The sequence below is a fragment of the Thamnophis elegans genome, chromosome 1 (assembly GCF_009769535.1).
Source record: "Thamnophis elegans isolate rThaEle1 chromosome 1, rThaEle1.pri, whole genome shotgun sequence".
NCBI classification, from domain to species: domain Eukaryota; kingdom Metazoa; phylum Chordata; class Lepidosauria; order Squamata; family Colubridae; genus Thamnophis; species Thamnophis elegans.
This window is the reverse complement of record NC_045541.1, coordinates 15,131,376-15,153,595: the sequence shown is the minus strand read 5'-3', so window position 1 is coordinate 15,153,595 and position 22,220 is coordinate 15,131,376. Positions and strand designations below refer to the sequence as shown.

The 22,220-nt window shown below is 37.5% G+C and overlaps 2 protein-coding genes across 5 annotated transcripts in view; one reads left to right on the top strand and one right to left on the bottom strand.

Moving 5' to 3' along the window:
• The window catches only part of WDR75 (WD repeat domain 75), a 32,620-nt gene extending 22,944 nt beyond the window's left edge, over positions 1 to 9,676 (bottom strand). For 2 of the 3 annotated variants that reach the window (XM_032218669.1, XM_032218677.1), the window contains exons 1-7: positions 9,562 to 9,676; positions 8,547 to 8,676; positions 7,593 to 7,658; positions 5,954 to 6,053; positions 5,074 to 5,198; positions 3,837 to 3,907; positions 1,059 to 1,175 (exon numbers count right to left, since the gene is read on the bottom strand). In XM_032218669.1, the coding sequence (XP_032074560.1) occupies positions 1,059 to 1,175; positions 3,837 to 3,907; positions 5,074 to 5,198; positions 5,954 to 6,053; positions 7,593 to 7,658; positions 8,547 to 8,676; positions 9,562 to 9,647 (695 nt within the window). In that variant the 5' untranslated portion in view covers positions 9,648 to 9,676. The remainder of the gene's footprint in view (positions 1 to 1,058; positions 1,176 to 3,836; positions 3,908 to 5,073; positions 5,199 to 5,953; positions 6,054 to 7,592; positions 7,659 to 8,546; positions 8,677 to 9,561) is intronic. The other variant, XM_032218687.1, reaches the window with a different exon arrangement.
• A 4,329-nt stretch (positions 9,677 to 14,005) lies between these two features.
• On the top strand, positions 14,006 to 22,015 carry ASNSD1 (asparagine synthetase domain containing 1). 2 transcript variants are annotated; one of them, XM_032221791.1, is made up of 4 exons: positions 14,006 to 14,028; positions 15,590 to 18,724; positions 19,392 to 19,573; positions 21,146 to 22,015. In XM_032221791.1, the coding sequence occupies exons 2-4, from the start codon at positions 17,270 to 17,272 to the stop codon at positions 21,399 to 21,401; spliced, it is 1,893 nt and encodes a 630-aa protein (XP_032077682.1). In that variant the 5' UTR covers positions 14,006 to 14,028; positions 15,590 to 17,269; the 3' UTR covers positions 21,402 to 22,015. The 2 variants fall into 2 exon arrangements, with proteins under 2 accessions (XP_032077682.1, XP_032077690.1); XM_032221799.1 differs by lacking the exon at positions 14,006 to 14,028 and having other exon boundaries at positions 15,590 to 15,665; positions 16,872 to 18,724.
• The last annotated feature ends 205 nt before the right edge of the window (positions 22,016 to 22,220 follow it).

Genomic DNA, 22,220 nt, shown 5'->3' with positions numbered 1-22,220 from the left:
CATATCCTCATCTGGAATTCGTCAATTCATTTGAAAACAGCTTTTTATCAAGCTCTAAACCAGGCATGCCCAAACTGCAGACTGCAAACAGCCCTGGACAACTAGTAATGCAGCCCCACAAGATTGAAAAGGAGGTTTGTTATGTATATACATTAACCACATGTGGTTGGTGATAGGGACGTGGTGGCGCAGTGGCTAAGACACTGAGCTTGTTGATCAGAAAGGTCAGCCGTTCGAATCCCTAGCGCCACGTAACAGAGTGAGCTCCCGTTACTTGTCCCAGCTTCTGCCAACCTAGCAGTTTGAAAGCACGTAAAAAAAAAATGCTAATAGAAAAATAGGAACCACCTTTGGTGGGAAGGTAACAGTGTTCCGTGCGCCTTTGGCGTTTAGTCATGCCGGCCACATGATCACAGAGATGTCTTCGGGCAGCACTGGCTCTTCGGCTTTGAAATGGAGATGAGCACCGCCCCCTAACGACTAACACATATGTGCAAGGGGAACCTTTACCTTTACCTAAACCACCTGCAGACTGCAAACAGCCTTGGACAACTTAGTAATGCAACCCCACAAGATCATAAAGGTTTGTTATGTATATATATATTAACTATGTATGGTTTGTATGCAGCCCAAGACAATTCTTCTTCACGCAATGAAGCCCAGGCAAGCCAAAATGTTGGACGCCCTTGATCTAGACCAGTGGTAGTCAACCTGGTCCCTACCGCCCACTAATGGGCGTTCCAGCTTTCCTGGTGGGCGGTAGGAGTTTGCTGTAACTCTGCTTTATAAATTTTATAAAGTAAAGTTACTTCCCCCTACTTTATAAATCACCATTACTGTGGAACCGGTGGGCAGTTCAAAAATTTTACTACTAACAAAAGTGGGCGGTAGGTATAAAAAGGTTGACTACCTTTTTAGGCATCTATCTAAACAGTAGAGTTTTGCCATACACTTAGGTATACTGGTGACAAGAGGTTTATGCTCTGCCCTTACACTCTTCAGGAAATATGTGCTTAGAAACAGTTGCCAATCCCAAGAATAACAAATGCTTGCCTCACCAAAGACGAATTTTGCCATCTTTGTGTCCGCTTGCTATGCAGTCTTCCTTTGGGTGACAGGCTATACAGGTGAAATGGCTGGTTGAAGCATTCCTAAGATTTTTACCTATAGAGAAGCTTCAAAAAGAAGGCGATATAGTTAGTGAGTGCAGCTGCTAAACAGAATTACCCAAGAAATTAACCAAATTTAAACGCTAACTGCAAGAGCCACCTTCTCACAGGAATGCAGCACACATAACAACACGAAGACTGCAACATCCTCTATATGAGATTACCCTTTGAACACTACTCAAAAACTGAAACTGATTCAGAATATTGCTGCAGTCTCGATATCTATTTTGGCATCCATTTCATTTGTTTGGTATTCAGCAGTCTCTCAACCTAATTCTTCAATAATTGTATGTCTAAAAAGTTTGGGAAGCGGGAATGAATTCTACGGAGACAAGCATAGATTTTTTTTTAAATTTCTCCTTTAATCTGTTTTCCTTTCTCTTTCACTGCCGTCACTGCATAGGATCAACTCCAGTAATTGAATGAGTTGGGGATTCTGGGACTTTTCAGGATGGAGTTTGAAAGATACTTGGCCTTTCCACATCTTTCTCTTCTAATAACAAATTCTTGGAAGCCAAAATAGAAAATGTTTCATCAATATCCACATAAACCTTTAAAGTATGGGTCAACCCCAGTAGAGGTAAACATTTGATGCGTTTTTCAAACAACGAATTGCAAGTTGTTATTTAAAACAAGTCATAACAACAACTCGCAACAGGGCAAGATGGGGTGGCATAAATAAATGAACTCAAATTTGAAAAGAGGATGCATTTTGATTCCCAAATTTTATTTTTATTTAAAAGTTTTATATAGATGGATATCTTATAAATCGCAATCTAGTTTCCAGCACACACATGCACACTCGCCAGCTGGTCTTCGCGGGCACAAGAACACTGGAAAACGGCCCAAAAGCACCGGAAAACAACTAAAAAAAGGCCAGAAAGTGGTCCTGAAAACAGCCCAAAAAAGAGCCAAAAACATGTATGTGTGCCCTGGCCAGCTTGTCTTCATGGGCGCCAGAGCAGAGGTGGGTTCCTACCAGTTCGCACCTATTTGGTAGAACCGGTTCATCAAATCTACCGAACCGGTTAGAAGAGGCTCCACCAGTGGACCCGGAAAGCAGGCCACACCTACAGAAGAGGTTCCAAAATTTTTTGAAACCCAACACTGGTCCTTGGATATGATTATTCTACACTATCATGCTCATATTTATGAAACTCAGTGCCTCTGTGAAAGGTAAGGATGACTACTGCATTTGTGGTGCAATCAGAACATTGTGTGTGTTGAAGTTGTTTTAACGCAAACCAAAGATGCCTTTTAAAAAATAAGTTTACATCATATTCTTATGCATGCCAGTGCTGTGCATGAGGTAATTTAAGGTGGCTCTGACAAGTGTCGTCGGCATCTTTATATCTGGTCACATGGGCGGCAAGCCACTCCCATCCAGTCACATGGGCGGCAAGCCACTCCCACAAGGGAGGCCATACCCACAGAGTAGGTTCGAACAATTTTTGAAACCCACCACTGCGCCGGAGCACCTGAAAACTGCCTGAAAAACAGCCTGAAAATGGCCCGGAAAATGGCCAAAACAGCCCCAAACAGGCAAGCACCCACTGGCCAGCTGCCTTTGGGTTTCTGGCTCTCTGGCGCACGCAAATGCATGTGCATGCACGAGCATTCTGGTTTGGGTACTCAGTGCCAAAAAGGTTCGCCATCACTGTCCTATTGCATAATAAGGCTTCCTAGGTTTTCACAAGGTCAGCAGGAGAGTGGCCTTCCAAAAGGACTGTGTCAAGAAGGGACACCCCCTAGGTCCCACTGAGCAGAAATATTCAAGGGAAAGAAGCTGGACTATGTTCGCCCTATGCAACTTGTTGGAACAGGCAGAAATCCTCCCAGAGAGGTGGTCCCACAAGTATCCTGCCCCTTGTCATTCATGGCTTTAAAGATGAAGTCAGAAACTTCAAAAAAATACAGGTTGATAGATGGAAGAGTATAATTTAAAACTAGCTAAACTTAGTTAAATTTAGTGACAATAGGTATAGTTAAATAAAAATTGATGATGATAGTAATGTATACAATGTTGTATACATATTTCTACAGTATGTAAAGAAGGAGGATTTGTATGTTTGTTTTGAAATAAATAAATAAATATATACATATACATATACACACATATATATATACATATACATACATACACACACACACACACACACACACACATATATATATATAGAGCACAAATTTTATTTATTTATTTATTTATTTATTTATCAGCACAAATACAACACAAAATGTAACAAAGGCAACAGTAAAAATATTGGGTTTCTGTCTGGATGGTCTCTTGTGACGAGCCGATGGACAGAGAATGGAAGTAGTGAACTTCCTCCCATATTTGGGTATACCAGGGGTTGTGACTTTACATACATACATACATACATACATACATACATACATACATACATACATACATACATATTTTTAAAAAGCACTTTCATTATTGGTTTATAAATGGTTTTTATTTGCAGTAGCCAAACGTCCTTTCAGAAAATCTAATCAATTAACTGGTTAAACCCAAACTGGATATTCTTTTTTTTTAAAAATCAAATTAACTGATTCATCCCTCGACATCCACATTGGTAAAAGAGGAAATAAAGAAGAATAACTGATCAACATATTGCCTTGGATATCACACGGTAGTCAACTTACACTTTTAATTCTCACCTGTAAGTCTTATTCTTCTTGAAGAAACAAACAACAAGACAAAGCTTCCAGACTGATACTACATATTCACCCTGTCATAATGAAAATATAGTTGGAAACTTCAACCAGCTTCAACTTAAGTCTTACTTTGCTTAAGCAATTTGTTGAATATATCACCTTAAGTTGCAAACCAGGGCTTTAGAATATATGGGTGCGTGCATAAATTACAATAAGCCAAAATCAAGGAAAAAATATAACTTGGTGCAACGTATGAACCTGGATTTACTTTCTGTCAAGATCTTAAATCTTTAAGTCAACATTTCTGTCAAGATCAAAACATTCATTTGATTACAAAAATAATTAGAAGAGTTGTGCATGTGATAACAAATAGGGGACTCCAAGAGAAACCCATTAATTTAAAGCAATTAAATTGCTTGGAGTCCCCAAAAAAAGGTGACCTCATGCATTGGTAGGCGATCTGATGCCTCGCACATATTTTGCATCAGCCTCAGTCATTATGACACATGACAATGGATTGTAGAAGTTGTAGAAAAAGACATCTGGAAATCATTAGGCTGCCCATTCCCTTGTTAAAAACACCAAGAAATTACATCTTTGATTATGCGACCCAGCTGTCACTGAAATGAACCATTTCCACATCACGAACTGGATGGAGAGCATTCAGTGAAGCCTCCTGAAGGCTCCGGAGGGTGAAAAATGGCCCTACGGGCAAACCGGAAATCATAGTTCCCTAATTTCTGGGTTGACCATAGGCCTGTTTTTCGCCCTCAGAGGCTTCAGGGAAGTTCCTGAAGTCTCCAGAGGACCTCCGAGGGTGGCGGGGGAGGCTGTTTTTGCCTTCCCCAGGCTCCTAGAAAGCCTCTGGAGCCTGGGGAGGGCGAAAACAGAGCGCCAAAAGCGGGAGGGCGCATGTGCATGCGTGCTGGGGTCGTGCACATAGCATTATGGATGTGGGCATGCCCATGCATGACCCCCCCTGCCTTCCCCCCGCTTTTGGCACGCGATCCAAAAAAGGTTAGCCATCACTGATCGAAAAATTTTGTTTTTAAAAAAATATATTTTTAATTTTTGATCATTTAATCATCAAAAAAAAAGGCAGCACAAATTTTGGGAAAGAGTGGAATGACTGATGGTGTCCTCCCATCAGTGACAACAGAAGGGATTGCCAAATCACTATCCCATCCCCACAGGATCAGCCATTTTTGCTACAGCTTAAGAGTAAAGAAAGTATACATACATCTCTTCCAAATGCAGTACATTTGGGTGACTGGCTTACATCATCTAAAACCATTTCTAGGTCATTGGCTTCCACTTCTTGATTAGGTGTTTTTGGAAGTTTCACAGTCATGAGCTGAAACTTATCTGGTGAAGGAAATATTTCTTATTAATAAATTGGTGCACATCGTCATAGGTTGCCTTTTAGATCATTGATTTACAAAAACCTACATCACAATAAAACTGTTAGCATTCCATGAACCGCAGTATTTCACATTGTTTTTGCAAATGGTATAGAACAAGTATAAAAGGTAAAGGTTCCCCCACACATGCATGCTAGTCGTTTCCAGCTCTAGGGGGTGGTGCTCATCTCAGTTTCTAAGCCGAGGAGCCAGTGCTGTCCAAAGACCTCTCCGTGGTCATGTGGCTGGCATGACTAAACGCCAAAGGCGCACAGAGTGCTAGTTCATGATTCCTATTTTTCTACTTGCATTTTTACATGCTTTCAAACTGCTAGGTTGGCAGAAGCTGGGACAAGCAATGGGAGCTCACTCCATTATGCGGCTCTAGGGGTTCGAACCACTGAACTGCCAACCTTTCTGATCAACAAGCTCAGCGTCTTAGCCACTGAACCACCGTGTCCCTCATAGAACAAGTATACATCTGTCAAATACAAATTAAAAATCCTAAAATAGAAAGAGGAGAATAACCTTAAAATAAAATAAGTAATTCTGAGACTGTAGGAGCTTATGCATGCCTACTTTTATTTTTCATAATAAAAGGCAGAGTATCCCAAGCAGTGAATTGTTTTACCCCAGCCTTCCATTCTTTAACCAAAGTTTTAAAGAGATTCATGAGAACATTAGATCTACAGAAGAAAAAGGACATGGGTTATAACGTACCTGATTTTTCATCGTTTTGCTTTGAAATGATGATAAATGCAGAATTCTCAGAACTTGCAAGGGTGTAAAATGCAAAGAGCTTAGACCCAACAACAAATGTCTGGAAGGAAAGAACAAAGCAACACAAAATCTCTATTACATTTCAGCCAATCTCAAGGTGAAATCCTGGCAAGAAATATAATTTGTCCTAAGTTCCAAGCAGCTTCTTAAAGCAAAACAAGAAAAAATACCCCTGCCCCAAATTCCAAAAGTGTTTGTTCTTTTGGTTTGACTTGATTAAAACATAGTTGCTCTTATGCCCAATAACTGAACGTGTTCCTAATTATATTAAAATATTTCTAAGATTGTTATGCACATTATTCAAACTGATTATTTCTTTCCATTATTAAGCAGCCTAAAGCTCACATGATGAAATTGGATAACCCTTCCACCTGAATTATTTTTTAAAAATACATAAATCTGCAAAATTACAGGTAGTCCTCAGTTAACAGCCATTAGGCCTGGAATTTCGGTAACTAAGCAATGTAGTCGTAAATGTGATGAGATGTGACCACATTGCTTTGCAATTGCAATGTTCTGGCACTTCCTCATTGCTGTCATTAAGCAAATCACTATGGGTCATTAAATGAGGACATCACGTGGTCATCATTTGCCACTTCCTGCCAGTTTCCCTATTGACATTGCTAGTAGAAAATCAACAAAAAAGTCCATGGAGGTTGCTGAACAAATGGTCATTTAGGGATGACCAGTGTATCAGAACAAACTGAAATTATAATAGACTATATATTAAGAAACTTCTGTTCACATCCTGGGCATGTGCATAACAAGGCACATTGTACTTGCTACATATAGTAAGTAGAGAAAACCTATTTATTCCATTTATTCCACTGTCAAATGTACAGGAATTGCTATAGCTGTAAACAGCGACAGTAAAACATTTTTTTAAAAGCCCTAAAATATCCACAGTAGTCAACTTAATACTAACAAAAATTACTCCAAGAAAATAGTAATAATAACAATCATACTGAACAATCATAACCAAATATAATACAATATACTATTTTTCCTAGTCTTATAAGCCAGTCCAATCACTTGGGGAACATAAAACTTGGCATCTGTACATCAGGTTAAAACAGTAATGAGATAATAAAATAAAAATAATGCCTGCTAATATGAACGTATATCCAAATATATAAATTTGACAACATTAATGACATTAAGCAATACTTCAATATTGGAAAGAAAATCCACATCATCTCAAATCCCCCAGATCTCCTAAATGGCCAGGTTTTCATGTCTTTCACAATCATTGGGAGCCATTTGAATTTCTGGATAAATTTGGTTTGCTATTTTGAATGATGTCTTGGATCACATTTCATGTGCAGTAAATGATTTACATTAACTAACATATGAGATGCCTAAAAGCATCAGATTATAACTACACCAACATACAAAAATCACAGCCAATATCATCCACTATACATAATGCATATTACTTAATTTAATTGCTGAATTCAAAATAATATTTCTGGCTTCATTAGGTACAAATCTGATTACTACTTTATGGTTTGATATCTTTGTGAGCATAAATTATGAAAATGCTATATAAAAGATTAAAGGAAAGAAAAACCGAACAAACCTTGATAAGAATTCCATCCATAAAATCCCAGAGTTTAATAGTGCCATCTAGAGACCATGAATAAAGCTAGTAAGAGGGGGAAAAGAAGTGATTTGTAAGTTTCAATTTTGATACATATAGAAAAAATGTTGAGTTTCAGTACTCCTAGTGGCTCCTGCTTTATTTATGACATTATAGTATATGATATTTTAATGTATTTGGTAAAATCATTCATTTAATTAAAAATAATGTGCACATATTTATTCCTGGTCCCTGTCAAAACATAGGCTCATAAATAGCATGAACACAGTTTGTTTGTTTTTTAATTATAATAAAAACTTGCCTGAAACCCAGTAACAATTAAACCCAACCAACATGATAGAATTTGAAGGACCATTTTAGGTCCCACAGATACATACAAACTTTAAGTCCTTATCTACCAAGATACCCAAGATACACTGAGTGGGTACAACAGATGCAAAAGGTACTTCTGAGCCTAACCAATTCTCTTTTCCATATAAGGATAGAGATGCAAAGCAGCATTTACTCCTGAAGCCCTTTCAATCCTAACTGAATGCCCAATAATCAGAGATAATGGAAATTGAGATCCAATAAATCTAGAAAGCAAATGCTTCCCTAATTTGCTTTAAACTATGCAGGCATCAAATGATATGGAACTTTTAAGCTGTACAAGAAACTAGTAAATCAATGCTGCTGGCTCAGAAGAGAAGTGTCAAACTCAAATCATGCTACACTTGGATGGATATATGCCCAGCAATTTGATCCAGAAGTAAGCACAGCTTTCTAGACAGTGAAAAGTAAAAGCCATACACAGCCTTCACAAGTTTAGTGTGATAGACAGCTAATCCTATTTTCAGCAAACTCCAATTTTCAATTATAAGACCTTTATATGCCCCTCTACCCCAATGATGTGTGAATGAAATGACATGCAAGACTTAAGTTAAAAATGATAACCTGTAAATGGTTTTGAGGGTTCAACTGGATTCCTGTCACTAGATTGTTGTGACCTTGTAGGATATGTAGACATTCTTCTGTAAGCGTACTGTAGACTTTAATGTAGTCACCTGAAGCACATAGGAGATACCTGTAAATGATTTTTTAAAAAGTTAATGTAAAAGGCATCTACGTAATTCTAACAACATATGTATGTTAACTAGAATCAGAAAACATGATTCCTTTAATATTAAACCTAAAAGCTAAAATATAAAGTGGTCAAAATCCACTAAACTATGTGATCTATCAGCACTAAAACTCTGTGCTGACCTAGGGTGTTCAAAAGCAGAATATGGGATAATGTTTTTTCAATAAATATGAAGCGATTACAAACTTATTAAGATCCATATACTTGTATCATTTTACATTTCACATCCATATGGAACATAGACCCACCACCAGAAATTTACAAGCCAAAATCCCAGAGAAACGTCTACAAGAAAAAAAAAAGGGATACACCTCTATTTTTACATGGCTTAAACATACTGATCTGAGAACTAAATCTAGACTCTCTATTCAGAAAGACTAAAGATTACAGCAAGAATCATTAAGAGGGAAGTCGCATTCTAAATACAGATCCTATGGCACTTTCCCCATTTTAAGTGACATTACGGACTGCAAATTCATCTAAAGTAATTTTTTTGGAGCAAATTTTTGGAGCTCGAAAGCAGTTGCTTAAGATATTGACAGCCTAACCCAGAAAAAAAAACATCACCACTACAATTAGGTGAATATCCTCGCTTATATAACTTCAACTTATTTCTCAGTGCACAATATATGTACAATGAGATTGATTGAGCTCCCCGTCTACCGATGCATCAGGGCAAGCGTTTTATCTACAAGTGCATTGCACACGCGCGAAGTACATGTCAATAAAATCAACGCCGTCCTCCTTGCAATTGCAGCTTTCCCGCGTAATGGAAGCTCGCCGCCGGAGAGAAAAGAAAAGCGCTTTCAACTCTCCAATTCTACTAACTTCGAATCTGCAGAAAACACCGCGCGGCTCCCGCTCAGCCAGCTCCCCCCGCAGCGAACCACGCGGAGCTCCTCGCGGGCCACCATTTTTCCCACACATGAGTCGACCTCCAACCTCCGTGCCCCTCCCCTCCGGGAAATCCAGGAAGGAACAATCACTTCTCTAGCCGAAGTATTTCCTGGAGCTCTATGGTACTGGGTCATCTTTTCCTGTAAAAGGAAGTTACAAAGCGGGAGGGGTTCCGTTTTCTTGCTTTCACGTTTTAATAGCTTCAATGAAAGTACTGAGACATAGAGAGGGGTTGGACAGAGTGTCTTTTGTCTTGCCCCGGTTAGGATTTCTTAAGCAAATCCATTCCGCTTTCAACATGAAGCCACGCCCACCCACCCCCGGCTTCGTATTGAAAGTGGAATGGATTTTGCTTAAAGTTGAGCTAAGAAGCAATTCGAGTTTGGGCAGCAAGAAATTTGCCTCGGACAATCCAGCTGCGGCGTCTTTGCCGTAACTTCCATGTGATTCCCCCGACTTGCCATTTAAGATGTATAGATAGAGGCTTTAAATGTGGATATACAGGAGGGCAGAGCGACATCGTTGAATTGCAGATGAGTTAGTCTGAGATGACTTCTGGAGAAAAGTGAGCAGAGTGGAGTGTACATTCTGTGTCAAATTTCCCCGTGCTGCCTTTTTTTTTGATGATGATTAAATGTTCAAAAATTAAAGATATTTTTATTAAAAAACGCAACTTTTCGATCAGATAGTGTATAGGCAAGTGATTAGAGTTTTCCGGCTTTTGTTCCCTCCTTGGGAGGTAAACCAATTTCATTAAAACAAATAAACATAAGAACACCCTGTGTCAAATTTCCATATAAATGCAATAAATTCAAATTCAATTCAATTCCTATTTGAGCCGAGGCTGCTGTATTTTTCGTGATTGGGGTACAATAGTTCCGGGCTCAGTTGAATACACCAGCTAACTGAAACCTAGGTAGAAATAATGCTTTGTTATTCATTTTGCCGATTGTATGAATTGCTTCGAAATACACACTGCGTGCTGTCTTACATACATTCAATGCATTTAAGAGACAGTTTGGTGTAATGATTAAAAGGCACAAAAAAAGCCAGGTTGGCGACCCTGGTTCAGTCTCTCAGCCCTGAGAAGCAGGCAAAAAGCAAACTGCTTCGGGAATATTTGGGCGAGAAAGTTGCAGGGATGTGTCGTCAATACACACACACACACACACACAAAACATTTAAGTTAGAGTAAAGATGGGAAATACAAAAGGATTGCAAAAATGGGGTCCCCACAAGAAAGATAAGCAATTCGCTGAATACAAAGATACAATTGTTCTCCAGATTTTATAGTTTGAATGCCATTCTTAAACAGCCTTTTTGATTTGCTGACTTCCTCCAAGCCCTCTGGTCCTAAATGCAATGTAAGTCTTAAAGCAAAAGAATCCAGATAAATTGCTCCTCTGATTCCAATCAATCACTCACTCAATGGCGTATAGAAGCTCTATATTCTGTGGCGCACATTGGATTTACTGGATGAGCAAAAAAATAATATCAAGTAGTATACTGTATCAATTAGGATATGCGTTAATCTTTTTTTTAATAGATCTATGATCAAGGTAACATGCCCCTCCTCCACTGGCCTTTTCTCATAAGTCCTTTTCGCACCTCGGGCTGCGTTTTCCGCCAGCTTCACTTCATTGGTTGCAATGCGTGCTCGTCATATCGCGCACCCAATCAAAATCAGAGTGGTCGTTCAATGGCTTCTGCTTCAAAGTCCCAAGGAGAAACAGACGAGAGTGGCAGGAGGGTGGACTTAAAATTGTACGTATGGCTACCAGAATTAAATAACCAGATTATAAATATGTTACAGATTTTTAAGAACGGGTAGCGGGGCGGAAGCGTGTTTTGGGGAGGTTAGGACTGAGAATAATCTAGAGCAGGAGTTACGACTTGTGGACTTCAACTCCCAGAATTCCTGAGTCAGCCATGCTTGAGATCCCCAAACCATAAAGGATCCATCGTTCCCCAGCTCTCCATTATAGAGCAGGGGTCTCCAACCTTAGCAACTTGAAGCCTGGCGGACTTCAACTCCCAGAATTCCTCAGCCAGCTTTTGCTGGCTAAGGAATTCTGGGAGTTGAAGGCTGCCATGCTTAAAGTTGCCAAGGTTGGAGACCCCTGCTGTGAGGTGAGTTGGGCTGAGAGAGAGCGAGAGAGAGATTGACTGGCCCAAAGACACCCAGCCCTAGAATTTGGGGATCAGTTCATATTGCTGGGCTGGACAATATAAAGAATATATAGAAAAAGAAGAGGGAACGCTCATCTATGTTGTGCCCAAAATTTGGCTCCCATAACGCATCTACATCACTCTGAAGGTGCAACATAATTTTATTAGCCTGTGGTCACTAAAACAATATTTCCTGGATTCCCAGCTAAAACTTGGCAGCGTGTTGGCAGCCCTGAGCAAAGGCAGAATATACCATATACAGGCTTATATTGTACATACTGTAACTAGTGGCAATAGCTGTTATTAGTAACAGCCCGCTACATTGCAAAGGCAAGACAAAGGAAAAAGCAGACATGGTGTAAATTACAACATGATATTCGAATGAGTAGGATAAACGTATCTGGCTGACCGTATTATTTATCCCTTCCAAATAGGGCAGGTGCCAGCTAGCCATACTACTAACTCTTTGGGATGTGGTCAGTGAATAGTAACAATGTGGTTTACTCAGCCACATATTCCTGCACATCCATCCTCCTGGCACCTCTAGGGGTGAACTCAGCTTGTTGTGAATGTTTTCTTACCAGGCCCCCTCCAAACAGTTCATAAGAATTGGGATGGGGGGCATTTTGGAGGTTTGGTTGTGAAAGCAACTCAGATGCTTTTATCTCTACACCTATTCACAAAAAAATATGCAGCTTTCTCCTTTTACAGAGAGATTTTGCATTGGGTACTGGCTGTGAATGTAATTGGAGAATTACTCTGGTTTCTTGTTTTTCTTCAGGTCTTGAGATCCTGTCATCTTTAACCTGACAAAGGAGCAGTAAATGATTATATCTGCCACTGGAAAAGAACCTGGGCTGCTTCTGACCACGCAACAGGAGCAGATGTCAAGCCAAGCACTACTAAGGGAAGGAGGGGAAGGGTCAAAGTTGCCTGATAAAGAAGAGCTGAACAGAAAGGTCAGTGGAAAAGCAATGAAATTAATAGAATGAGAGATACTAATATGGACAATTTACATCTGTAACTTCTAATGGTAGAATATTGATACAATAGTACTAAAATCTGCTTTCAGGAGATGCAACGGAATAACTTTCAGAAAGGAATCCTGTCTAGTGATACCCGCTGTTTAATAGCCCAGACTATGCTAAACACACATTAAGGATCAGGCTTCATTGGATTTGGGGCTTATATGCAGCCTAATGTAGTGCACTTTGTTGAAATAATAACTTCTCTTTGAAAAATATAATCGTCTTTTAAAAAGAACAATTTCCACTGAAGATGGAGATGCTTCTTTTAATATAGAAATTTAGTTTGGATTATATTGAATTTGACAAAAATGTACATGTTTTTGCTCCTTGCTGAAGCTGGAGTGCTAAATATCTTCAATTCGGCATGTTGCAAAAATTATAGGTGAATGTAAAAAAAAATTGCTGGTGGGGGGAGAAATAGATTTGTCATATGAATCCATATGGTGATAGTAAATGTCTTAAAATCTGAGCTTTAGAATTTATTTGTAATTATAGTGGATGCAATCTCTAACCCTAACAGTCCAAGTTTTCTTATTCACTGAATCATTTAACCACGTTTGGGATAGAAGTTTATGCGATACTATTTACTGACATGGCTTGAATGTATATTTTATCTGAACTGAATTCTGTGCTTCTACTCATCTGAGTACTGTGGGGAGTTTTTTTTTAAAAAAATAAATAAAACAATTCAAAAATTTAAAACAGAAATTAAAACAAATGCTTGAATTATAAGGCAATTGAAAGTTAAATGTCTGGTAAAAAAAATGGGCTTTTAAATATTTTCTGAATGGAGTGGAGACTAAGCAATAACTCCTGGAGAAGTAAATTCTGTAGGCTGCAAGTGATATAAAAGAATTGTTCTTGCCCATCAGATAGCTCAGTCTGTAATAGTAGGACCCTCTCTTACTTGCATGTTGGTTGACACTTCTGTGTGAAGATGCTACACAAGAGTTTCTAAATAGACATCACTGTCAGTTTTTATAATGGAATAAACTTGATGCATGTAAATAAGATATGTTTATTTTAGTTTTAAAAAGTATATTTATATATGTTAGGAAAATTTAAAAAGCTAATTTACAAATCATGCTTGGAAATCTTGGGCTTGTTTCTCGTGGAAGTGAGATCTTTTTCTATCATTTAATTGCAGATTAAAGAGCAAAAAATTGTAGTTGATGAAATTTCCAACTTGAAGAAGAACCGGGTAAGTGCCTATAACAGTCTTATAATAGATTATTCATAATTATAAAGGAATTTATAACTGATATGTGTACTTATTTGAGCATTATGCCAATATAGAATGAGCAGATGTAACTATGCTGACACTCTAAAATATATTATTTTATTAAATTGGTTGAATTGCAATGGTCTTATATGATTTGGTAACAGGTTCTGATCCAATTCCATCTGCTCATCACCCATCTGTTGGTATTGTTACAGTATTCCATAAAGCTAATACTATATATATCTAGTGATAATGACTATTATTGATAAACCAGAATTAATCTACTTGGAGCAGCAGTCAAAATAATACATAAATGTGTAAATCACAGTAAGCAACATTGAGCACTTCCACATGTACGCATTCTTACAGCATAGCTTCTGTGCAAAACAGAAACCATTCTGTAAAAAAATTAACATTCGGTTGATATGAACATTTTGTTAAATTTCACATATAAAGTGAGAATTTGTAAATCGATCTGTAATAAACACACTGTACCATGAAAGTAATATGCAAGGTGAATGCATTTTTAGATTACAAAGCTGTGAGTAGGAACTGATTTTTTTTTTGGCAAATTCCTCTGAATACTATTTCCATGATTACAGAGGACAATTAAACCTGTTACTAAAGGTTACTAAATAGAGAAAGGGGGGTGGGGTAGGGTGGGATGGGGGAGAGAGTCATATTTTTGATGTAATCCAGCTAGGAATTAATTTTTAACCTCAGAAAGGATGATGTATTGAGAATTTAACCCCCAAAAGTTGTATGGACCAGGACTACTTAATGTATGCCTACTATTGAGGATAACACAGAAATTATATCTGCTGCCAAATGTGGCTGGGATTGTAGCATCTTTGGAACCTTCTTTGAAACCACACTTGCATTGCCATTATTCATTGGCTGCCAGTAGTCTTTTAGCTTCAATTGAAAATACTATTGCCTATGAAGCCCTATGCACTACAGCTATTGAGCTCAATAGAAACTGTTTTCATCACTATCATTGTCATGTTGTGCTCAAGCATCTAAGGAGGATCTGCTAAGGATCCTACATATATGGATATATAGACCAGGAAGCAGGCCTTCTCTTTTACATATTTTATAAAATGTGTTACACTCAGCACTACATCTGGTCCCATTATTTCTGGCACTATGGAAAGTGGTAAAATATTTTGCAATGGCCTTTTGTTTCTTACCGTTTTCTACTACCCAATAGTTATGTTTAATGATTTTCAGATTTTGCTTTACTGCGAGAGATTGTGTATTTTCTTGGCATTTATTACTTATTTAGCACCCTAAACTGATACCATCTTAACAAGTGTCTAAAAAATGAAAGATAGATAATATTATATGATTCCAAAAATAGAGCTAGCTTGCAGATTTTTTTTTAAATGGGGAGTTTGAAGCAAGCTTTGTTTTGGTTGAAGAAGAGAATTTCACATCTGTTTCTATAGATTTTGTACTTTTAATCTCAGTGGGAGATAACTCAGAAATGGAAAGGTGAAACTAGAAAAAGTCTTTAACGTTGAACCTTTTTAATTTGCAGAAAGTATACAGACAACAACCAAACAGCAACATATTCTTCCTAGCAGACAAAACTCAAACTCTCTCCGAATGCAAAAGTATGTTCCTCAGATATATTTATATTTTAGACATTTTAGAATATATAACTTAATATTAAATATTGTTCAGTGAGATGAATTGACATTTTTGTTTTCACACAGTGGGGTTGTAGTATAAAAGGTTGGCATTTTTGTATGCTCAATGGATTATTTTTATCTGAAGTGATAAAATAATGCTACATGTTCAGAAACATAATATGTGCATCAGAGGTGGGTTGCTACCGGTTCGGGCAAATCGGTAGTAGAAATTGGGACTGGGTTGCCAAACCGGTAGGGACCGGTAGAGTCACGCATGCCGTTGCTGGCATGTTTTTAGTCATTTTCTAATGTTCTGTGCATGCGCAGAACAACTTACAGGCAACTGCGTATGCGCAAGCAACGTGCGGTGCGTGCAAGCGAAGCAAGCAGTAACACCGGCAGCAACCTACCCCTGATGTGCATATGCAGGTAGTCTTCATTTAACAGTGGTAATTAAGACTGGAATTTTGATTGCTAAATAATGCAGTCCTAAAACACAATTCTAAATATATTTAAAAAATAGTTCTGTAATAACTGGAAGGTCATGTATTGCTCATCCTTTCCCTTTGGGAATGATCCTCAGTTCTGTAATGCTACAGCAAAGAAGACCCTTTCCTTTATCATCATGTAACTATGGAAATACATATCCAAAAGCCTCCCTGAAAATCTTCAGGAACGTATCTCGAGCTTTTTGGAACATGAAAGTTACATACTATTGTTTAAGTTAATAATGTTAATTAGGCAACTCCAAAACTCAGTATAATAATTTTCCATCTACCTACACAGTTGTAATTCTGTCAATTTGATTTTGAGCTAATTGAGGATATCGCAATCAAGGTTATAGATCAAAATTTTAATTACCGTATATTTGTTTGGCATTTACATGGAACCAAAAGATTAATGTTTAAATAGACTAAAAAAATCAGCTAAATAATATATAACGGGGGGATGTTTCATTATTAAATATGGTTTTTATACAGATAAGGATCTGATATTTTATTTCAGTTATACATGAGGCAGTAAATATTCTGAAGGGAGTTACTGTAATTAAAAAAGGACTGCTTTCAAACATTTGAATTAAATGGTAGTGCATTATCTCTAGGGAGAGTTTATTTCATAAGCCATGTTGACAGTTTGTTCCAATAATAATGCTTTTTCTTACTGCTATATTTTCCATGTCTATCAAAGGCAGTAACAGCGAAGAAGACTTCTTCCATTCTGTGCTTTGGTTGAGGTGTCCCTGAATAACTGACCAGATCAATGGTTTCGCTAGGGAGTGAAACATATGCAGCTGATATTTGTTCGTGCACTGGATTAGTATAATTGAAAGGACTGTAAGGCAGATTCTTATGTATGGGTTATGGTAAACGTGTACACTGGAGATGCATTGAACTTAATTGTATTTGTATTTATAAGCTACTTTAAATATTTGCATGATTCTCTACACCATTTAATTAATACGTTGAAAGCAAGATATTCTCTCCCCCCCCCAGTTACTTTAGATGAACTAAAGAAGGCTCATCAAGAAATAGAGAACCCAGAAAAGACCAAGACCAAGAAATAAATAAGTCCAGTACAAGTTTACAATGTGTGGAATTTGCTGTGTGATCAGCTTATCTGCTTATGCCCCTGGAAGTAGCATCTTGGAAGAAGATATCCTAAATAATCTTAAAAGAAGGGGGCCCGATAGAAGCCAACAACTGGAAAAGGCTGTATTTCATATTCCATATTGGTGCTTATTTTCTGGCCATGTACTTCATTTAAGGGGGCCAATGACTTCACAGCCATTGGAAGCCTCTGGTAATGTATTCCTTTGGAATGGAGAAATCTTCAGTGGGATTTCTATGGAAAGGGAAGAGAATGACACTCAAGTTATTTTTCGCCGTCTCTGCTCTTGCAATAGTGACTCTGATTTTTTGACAGCCCTGTCCTCCGTTCAAGGTCCATGGTCTTTCATTTTTTATCAAGCATCCAGGCATTGCTTATGGTTTGGCAGGGACTATTTTGGCCGTCGAAGTCTGCTGTGGCAGTTTAATAAAGAGGGTAATGCTGTTCTTGCACTGAGTTCTGTTAGTTCTGCCTCTCATCATCCGTGGCTAGAAGTTCCAGCATCGGGGATTTTTCAGATGAATCTGCAGGATTGTGTTGCTCATAAATCTATTACTTTAATGTTACATCCTTGGAGATTTCCTCCCAGACAAAATGTAGTTGGAGAAGTAGCCCCTGGAGATTTAAGCATGGTTTCTAAATCTTTACCTGCATATGTGTCTCTTGTGCTGAAGATATCCACTTCTTTGATAGCTCCTGTCATTCCTTTAAATAAGGAATTTTCTGACATGACAGTAGAATCCCAATCATTTAGTTTTCCCTCGACTATCGCCGATGTGGAAGTTCTTCAAAAATTCCTTACAGAACCTCACAGGAAGGAAAGAGTCCATCAGTTTATTGATGTATTGAGTAGAGCTGTAAAGAAACGGGTTTTATGCCTAATGAGAAACAGTCATCCAATCAGAGAAGAAACATCAGAGAAAGACCTGAAGAAATCGTATATTGCCATACTTTTTTCTGGTGGCCTTGATTCCATGATTATAGCTGCCCTTGCTGACAGGTATGTCCCCTTGGAGGAACCAATTGATCTTCTCAACGTGGCCTTCGAAGTTACAGGCCAAGGTACCCAACACAATTCCATTAAGAAATACAGCAAAGAGAAGAAACAGTTTCCCCCTTGTCAGGAATATTTAAATGTCAAGAATACTGCGACCAGTGACTCTTCTTCTTTTAATGCTCCTGATAGAATTACTGGCAAGGCAGGATTAGAAGAATTAAAGATAATTAATCCTTCAAGAACTTGGAATTTTGTGGAAATCAACGTTACGCTCGAGGATTTAAAAGCAATGAGAGTGAAACATATAAGACACTTAATTTATCCACTGGATACTGTTTTGGATGACAGTATAGGTTGTGCCGTATGGTTCGCTTCCAGAGGAGAGGGTCTGCTTACCAATCAGGGAGCCGTTCAACCATATAAAAGCCCTGCAAAGGTATGAAATTATTGACCATCTCCATTTTTTCGATTCAAATTGCATAAAACTGTTTAAACTCCATAACTGGCATTATAAGCCTAATGCTACTTAATAGGGACTAATCTCATTGGTGTCTAATGGGACCAATCTCCAACATACTAAAACTCACACTACACACAGCTTACACTACATGCATAACCCCATAATTGTAAAATTAAGAGTGTTTTGTGGTAAAATAATGCTACCAATGATGAAAGAGGTTTAGAGAATGTTTGTAGTATACAAGGAAGTAGATACATGCAGCTACATTGAATTTAGCATTGGAAATTGTGGCAGAGAAACCAAAAACAAGTCCATTTTGGGCCCATACTATTACGCACAATTTGCTTTTTAAGTTTACAATTTTAATTTCTTTTGTTATATTTCTTGATGATCAGGCTTAAAAAACAAATCCTTTCTTTTTTTGCCTTTTTGTATTAAGGAAGTCTTAGTAAATATTTTTCATTGTGGCTTTTATATAGCCATGCTACATCTTGTAGCTATGGCTAGATTTTCATCCATTAAACAACTTGTATAAATTGGATTCTCCATTGTAAATTACTTTTAGATTTATTTGGAATATACTGATGATGTCTGTGTTAGTATTCTCTGCTCATTACAGGTGGTATTTCTATATTCATTACAGGTTGTCCTTACAGGAATTGGAGCAGATGAACAACTTGCAGGGTATTCCAGGCACCGAGTTTGCTTCAAAAAAAGTGGTTTTGAGGGTTTGACTGAAGAATTAAGAATGGAACTAAGTCGTATTTCTTCTAGGAATCTGGGTCGAGATGATAGAGTTATTGGAGATCATGGCAAAGAAGCTAGGTAAGCAGGTGTGCAACAGATAAGTCTGTCCTTGACTGGACATATTAAAATTCAGATGATAATAATAAGGAATAAAGGCAGCAAAATCTAATAGATAAATGGGAGAAACAGTTCACATGTTATGGTAAAAAAAGGCAGAGTCTACTTTCAAAAGTCCTTTTTTGTCATGCATAATACAATATTTTCTCCTGGTAGATAATATCCCAGAGTTCAATAGCATTATTAACTATTAATTCAGTACTAATAATTGCCATATCAGAAAAAAAATGTTTGGAATGGGAATCCAACTTCACAAACATATCCATGAGATTTGTTTGTGAAGTTCTTACAGACGTGAACTATGATGCATTTCTTTCTTGGGGTGGAGGAGAACATAGAACAATATTTAATATTTTTATCAGCAATTTTCTTTTCTTTGTGCACACAAACTCAGTGGCTCAGATCCAAGAAATGCTGTGAAATAGCATTAGGAAAAGAGTGCTGAGACTAAAGTAGCATTATCTGGGTCCTTAAGGAGGCTTTTCAATACACCTGTTGAAATGGGTGATTATAAAAATAAATTTACAATATTTCAATGTATTGTAAGCAGATTACAGATTAACAGAGTTGGAAGGGACCTTGTAGGTCATCTAGTCCAACCCCTCGCCAAGCAGGAGACCCTACACCATTTCTGACAAATGGGAGTCCATTATCTTCTTGAAAGCTTCCAGTGATGGAAGCTCCCACAACTTCTGAAGACAAGCTGTTCCATTGGTTGATTACTCTCACTGTCAGAAAATTTCTCCTTATTTCCAGGTTGAATCTCCCCTTGTTCAATTTCCATTCATTATTCCTTGTCTGGCCTTCAGATACTTTGGAAAATAGGTTGACTCTATGGGAATCTATATAGGAATCTATGGCAGCTCCTCAAATTTTGGAAGACTGGTATCATGTCTCTTCTCTTCACTAGAATAGCCATGCCCAGTTCATTGTATGTTTTAACCTCCAGTCCCCTAATCATCCTGGTTGCTCTTCTCTGCACTTTTTCTAGAGTGTCAACATCTTTTTTTTAGGGGTGGTGATCAAAACTGGATGCAGTACTCTAGGTGTAGTCTAACTAAGGCTTTATAGAGTGGTATTAATACCTAATTTGATCTTGATTGTATCCCTCTGTTAATGCAATTTAGGCTTGCATTGGCTTTTTTGGCTGCCACCGCACATTGTTAGCTCATATTTAATTGGTTGTCCACTAAGACTCTTAAGATCCCTCTCGCTGTTACTGCTATTAAGCCTGGTTTCACCCAGTCTATATGTGTACTTTTGGTTTTTCTTGCCTACTGTAAGTGTAAGACTTTACTTTTCTCTACATTGATCTAGACTAAAGCATTGAAATTAACTATAGTTGTTATAGTATTCAGGATAGTAGCTGCCAACAGTTTTGCACTAATGCCTTTTTGTACATGAATGTATTAAAAATGGGCATTTTTAAAAAAATATACAATTAATTTATCAAACAGTTCATTAAAGAAAGCTTTGTTTACATTTGTTTATAAAACTTGATTTTATCTTTCTTGCTATAATTTTCCCTTTCAGATTTCCCTTTCTTGATGAAAAGGTTGTGTCATTTCTTAACTCGCTTCCTGTATGGGAAAAAGCAAACTTGGCTCTACCTCATGGGATCGGAGAGAAATTGCTCTTGCGTCTAGTAGCTGCTGAGCTTGGTTTGATGACCTCTGCTGTTTTGCCAAAACGGGCCATGCAGTTTGGTTCTCGAATTGCAAAAATGGAAAATACCAGTGAAAAGGCATCAGACAAATGTACAAGACTTCAGACAGCTTCAAGAGAATAATTTTAGATATATATATATAGTCCACAGCTACTTTTTCAAGAGATTTTTTTTTTTTGCTTAACAAACTTCAAAGACCTTGGATACAGTTACACTAGGATAGGATTCTGCACATTTAATTGGAAATAAGCACCAGAGTCTTTCTATTATTTCTTAAAATGTTATACATAGGAGCAGGGGCTTCCCATTGAGGTAAGAATTATAGAAATAATCACTAAAATAAGTGTTATAGTTACATCATAACTATTTGGATTACCTGCAATAAATTTTATCCTATATGTTTTTGTCACAGATTTATTTATTAATATATTGGATGCTAGTTCAAAGAAATGTTAATCAAATCAGTTTCTTCGCTTGTTGAGGTTCCACAATAGAAACTTGAAGCTACTCAAGGGATTAAGAGTTAGTGGCCCTCAACTCTCAGTAGGAATAAAGGGACTGGGATATATTGTAATATTTTATTTATGATTTATTTGTAATACTATATTTCTACTCAGATCCAATACCCGGACAGTCATGTATTAGCAAAACAATCTGTTGTTTTGTTTCTCTAAATAAAATATTCATGGTACACAAACTGTCTCTAACCCTATACAGACTGCTGTTATTCTGTATCTGGACAAGAAACATAAAGTCATAATGGCATGTTTCTAAGCTACAGTCCACTTTACCATTTAGTAGACTTTTATGCTTAAGTTTTTTAAATGATGTTAACTTTTATTTAATTCAATAACAATTCAATAATTTTATTTAATTCAATAACAATGGAGGAATTCAAACTACAAAGAGCAATGCTTTTGTCATTTTTATTCTCATTGTTTA

Bases quoted from the DNA above. Each gene is read 5' to 3' on its own strand.
- ASNSD1 (XM_032221791.1), top strand. From the start codon at position 17,270: ATGTGTGGAATTTGCTGTGTGATCAGCTTATCTGCTTATGCCCCTGGA. The intron at 18,725-19,391 runs GTATGAAATTAT...TATTCATTACAG, and splicing joins CATATAAAAGCCCTGCAAAG to GTTGTCCTTACAGGAATTGG. The intron at 19,574-21,145 runs GTAAGCAGGTGT...TTTCCCTTTCAG, and splicing joins GATCATGGCAAAGAAGCTAG to ATTTCCCTTTCTTGATGAAA.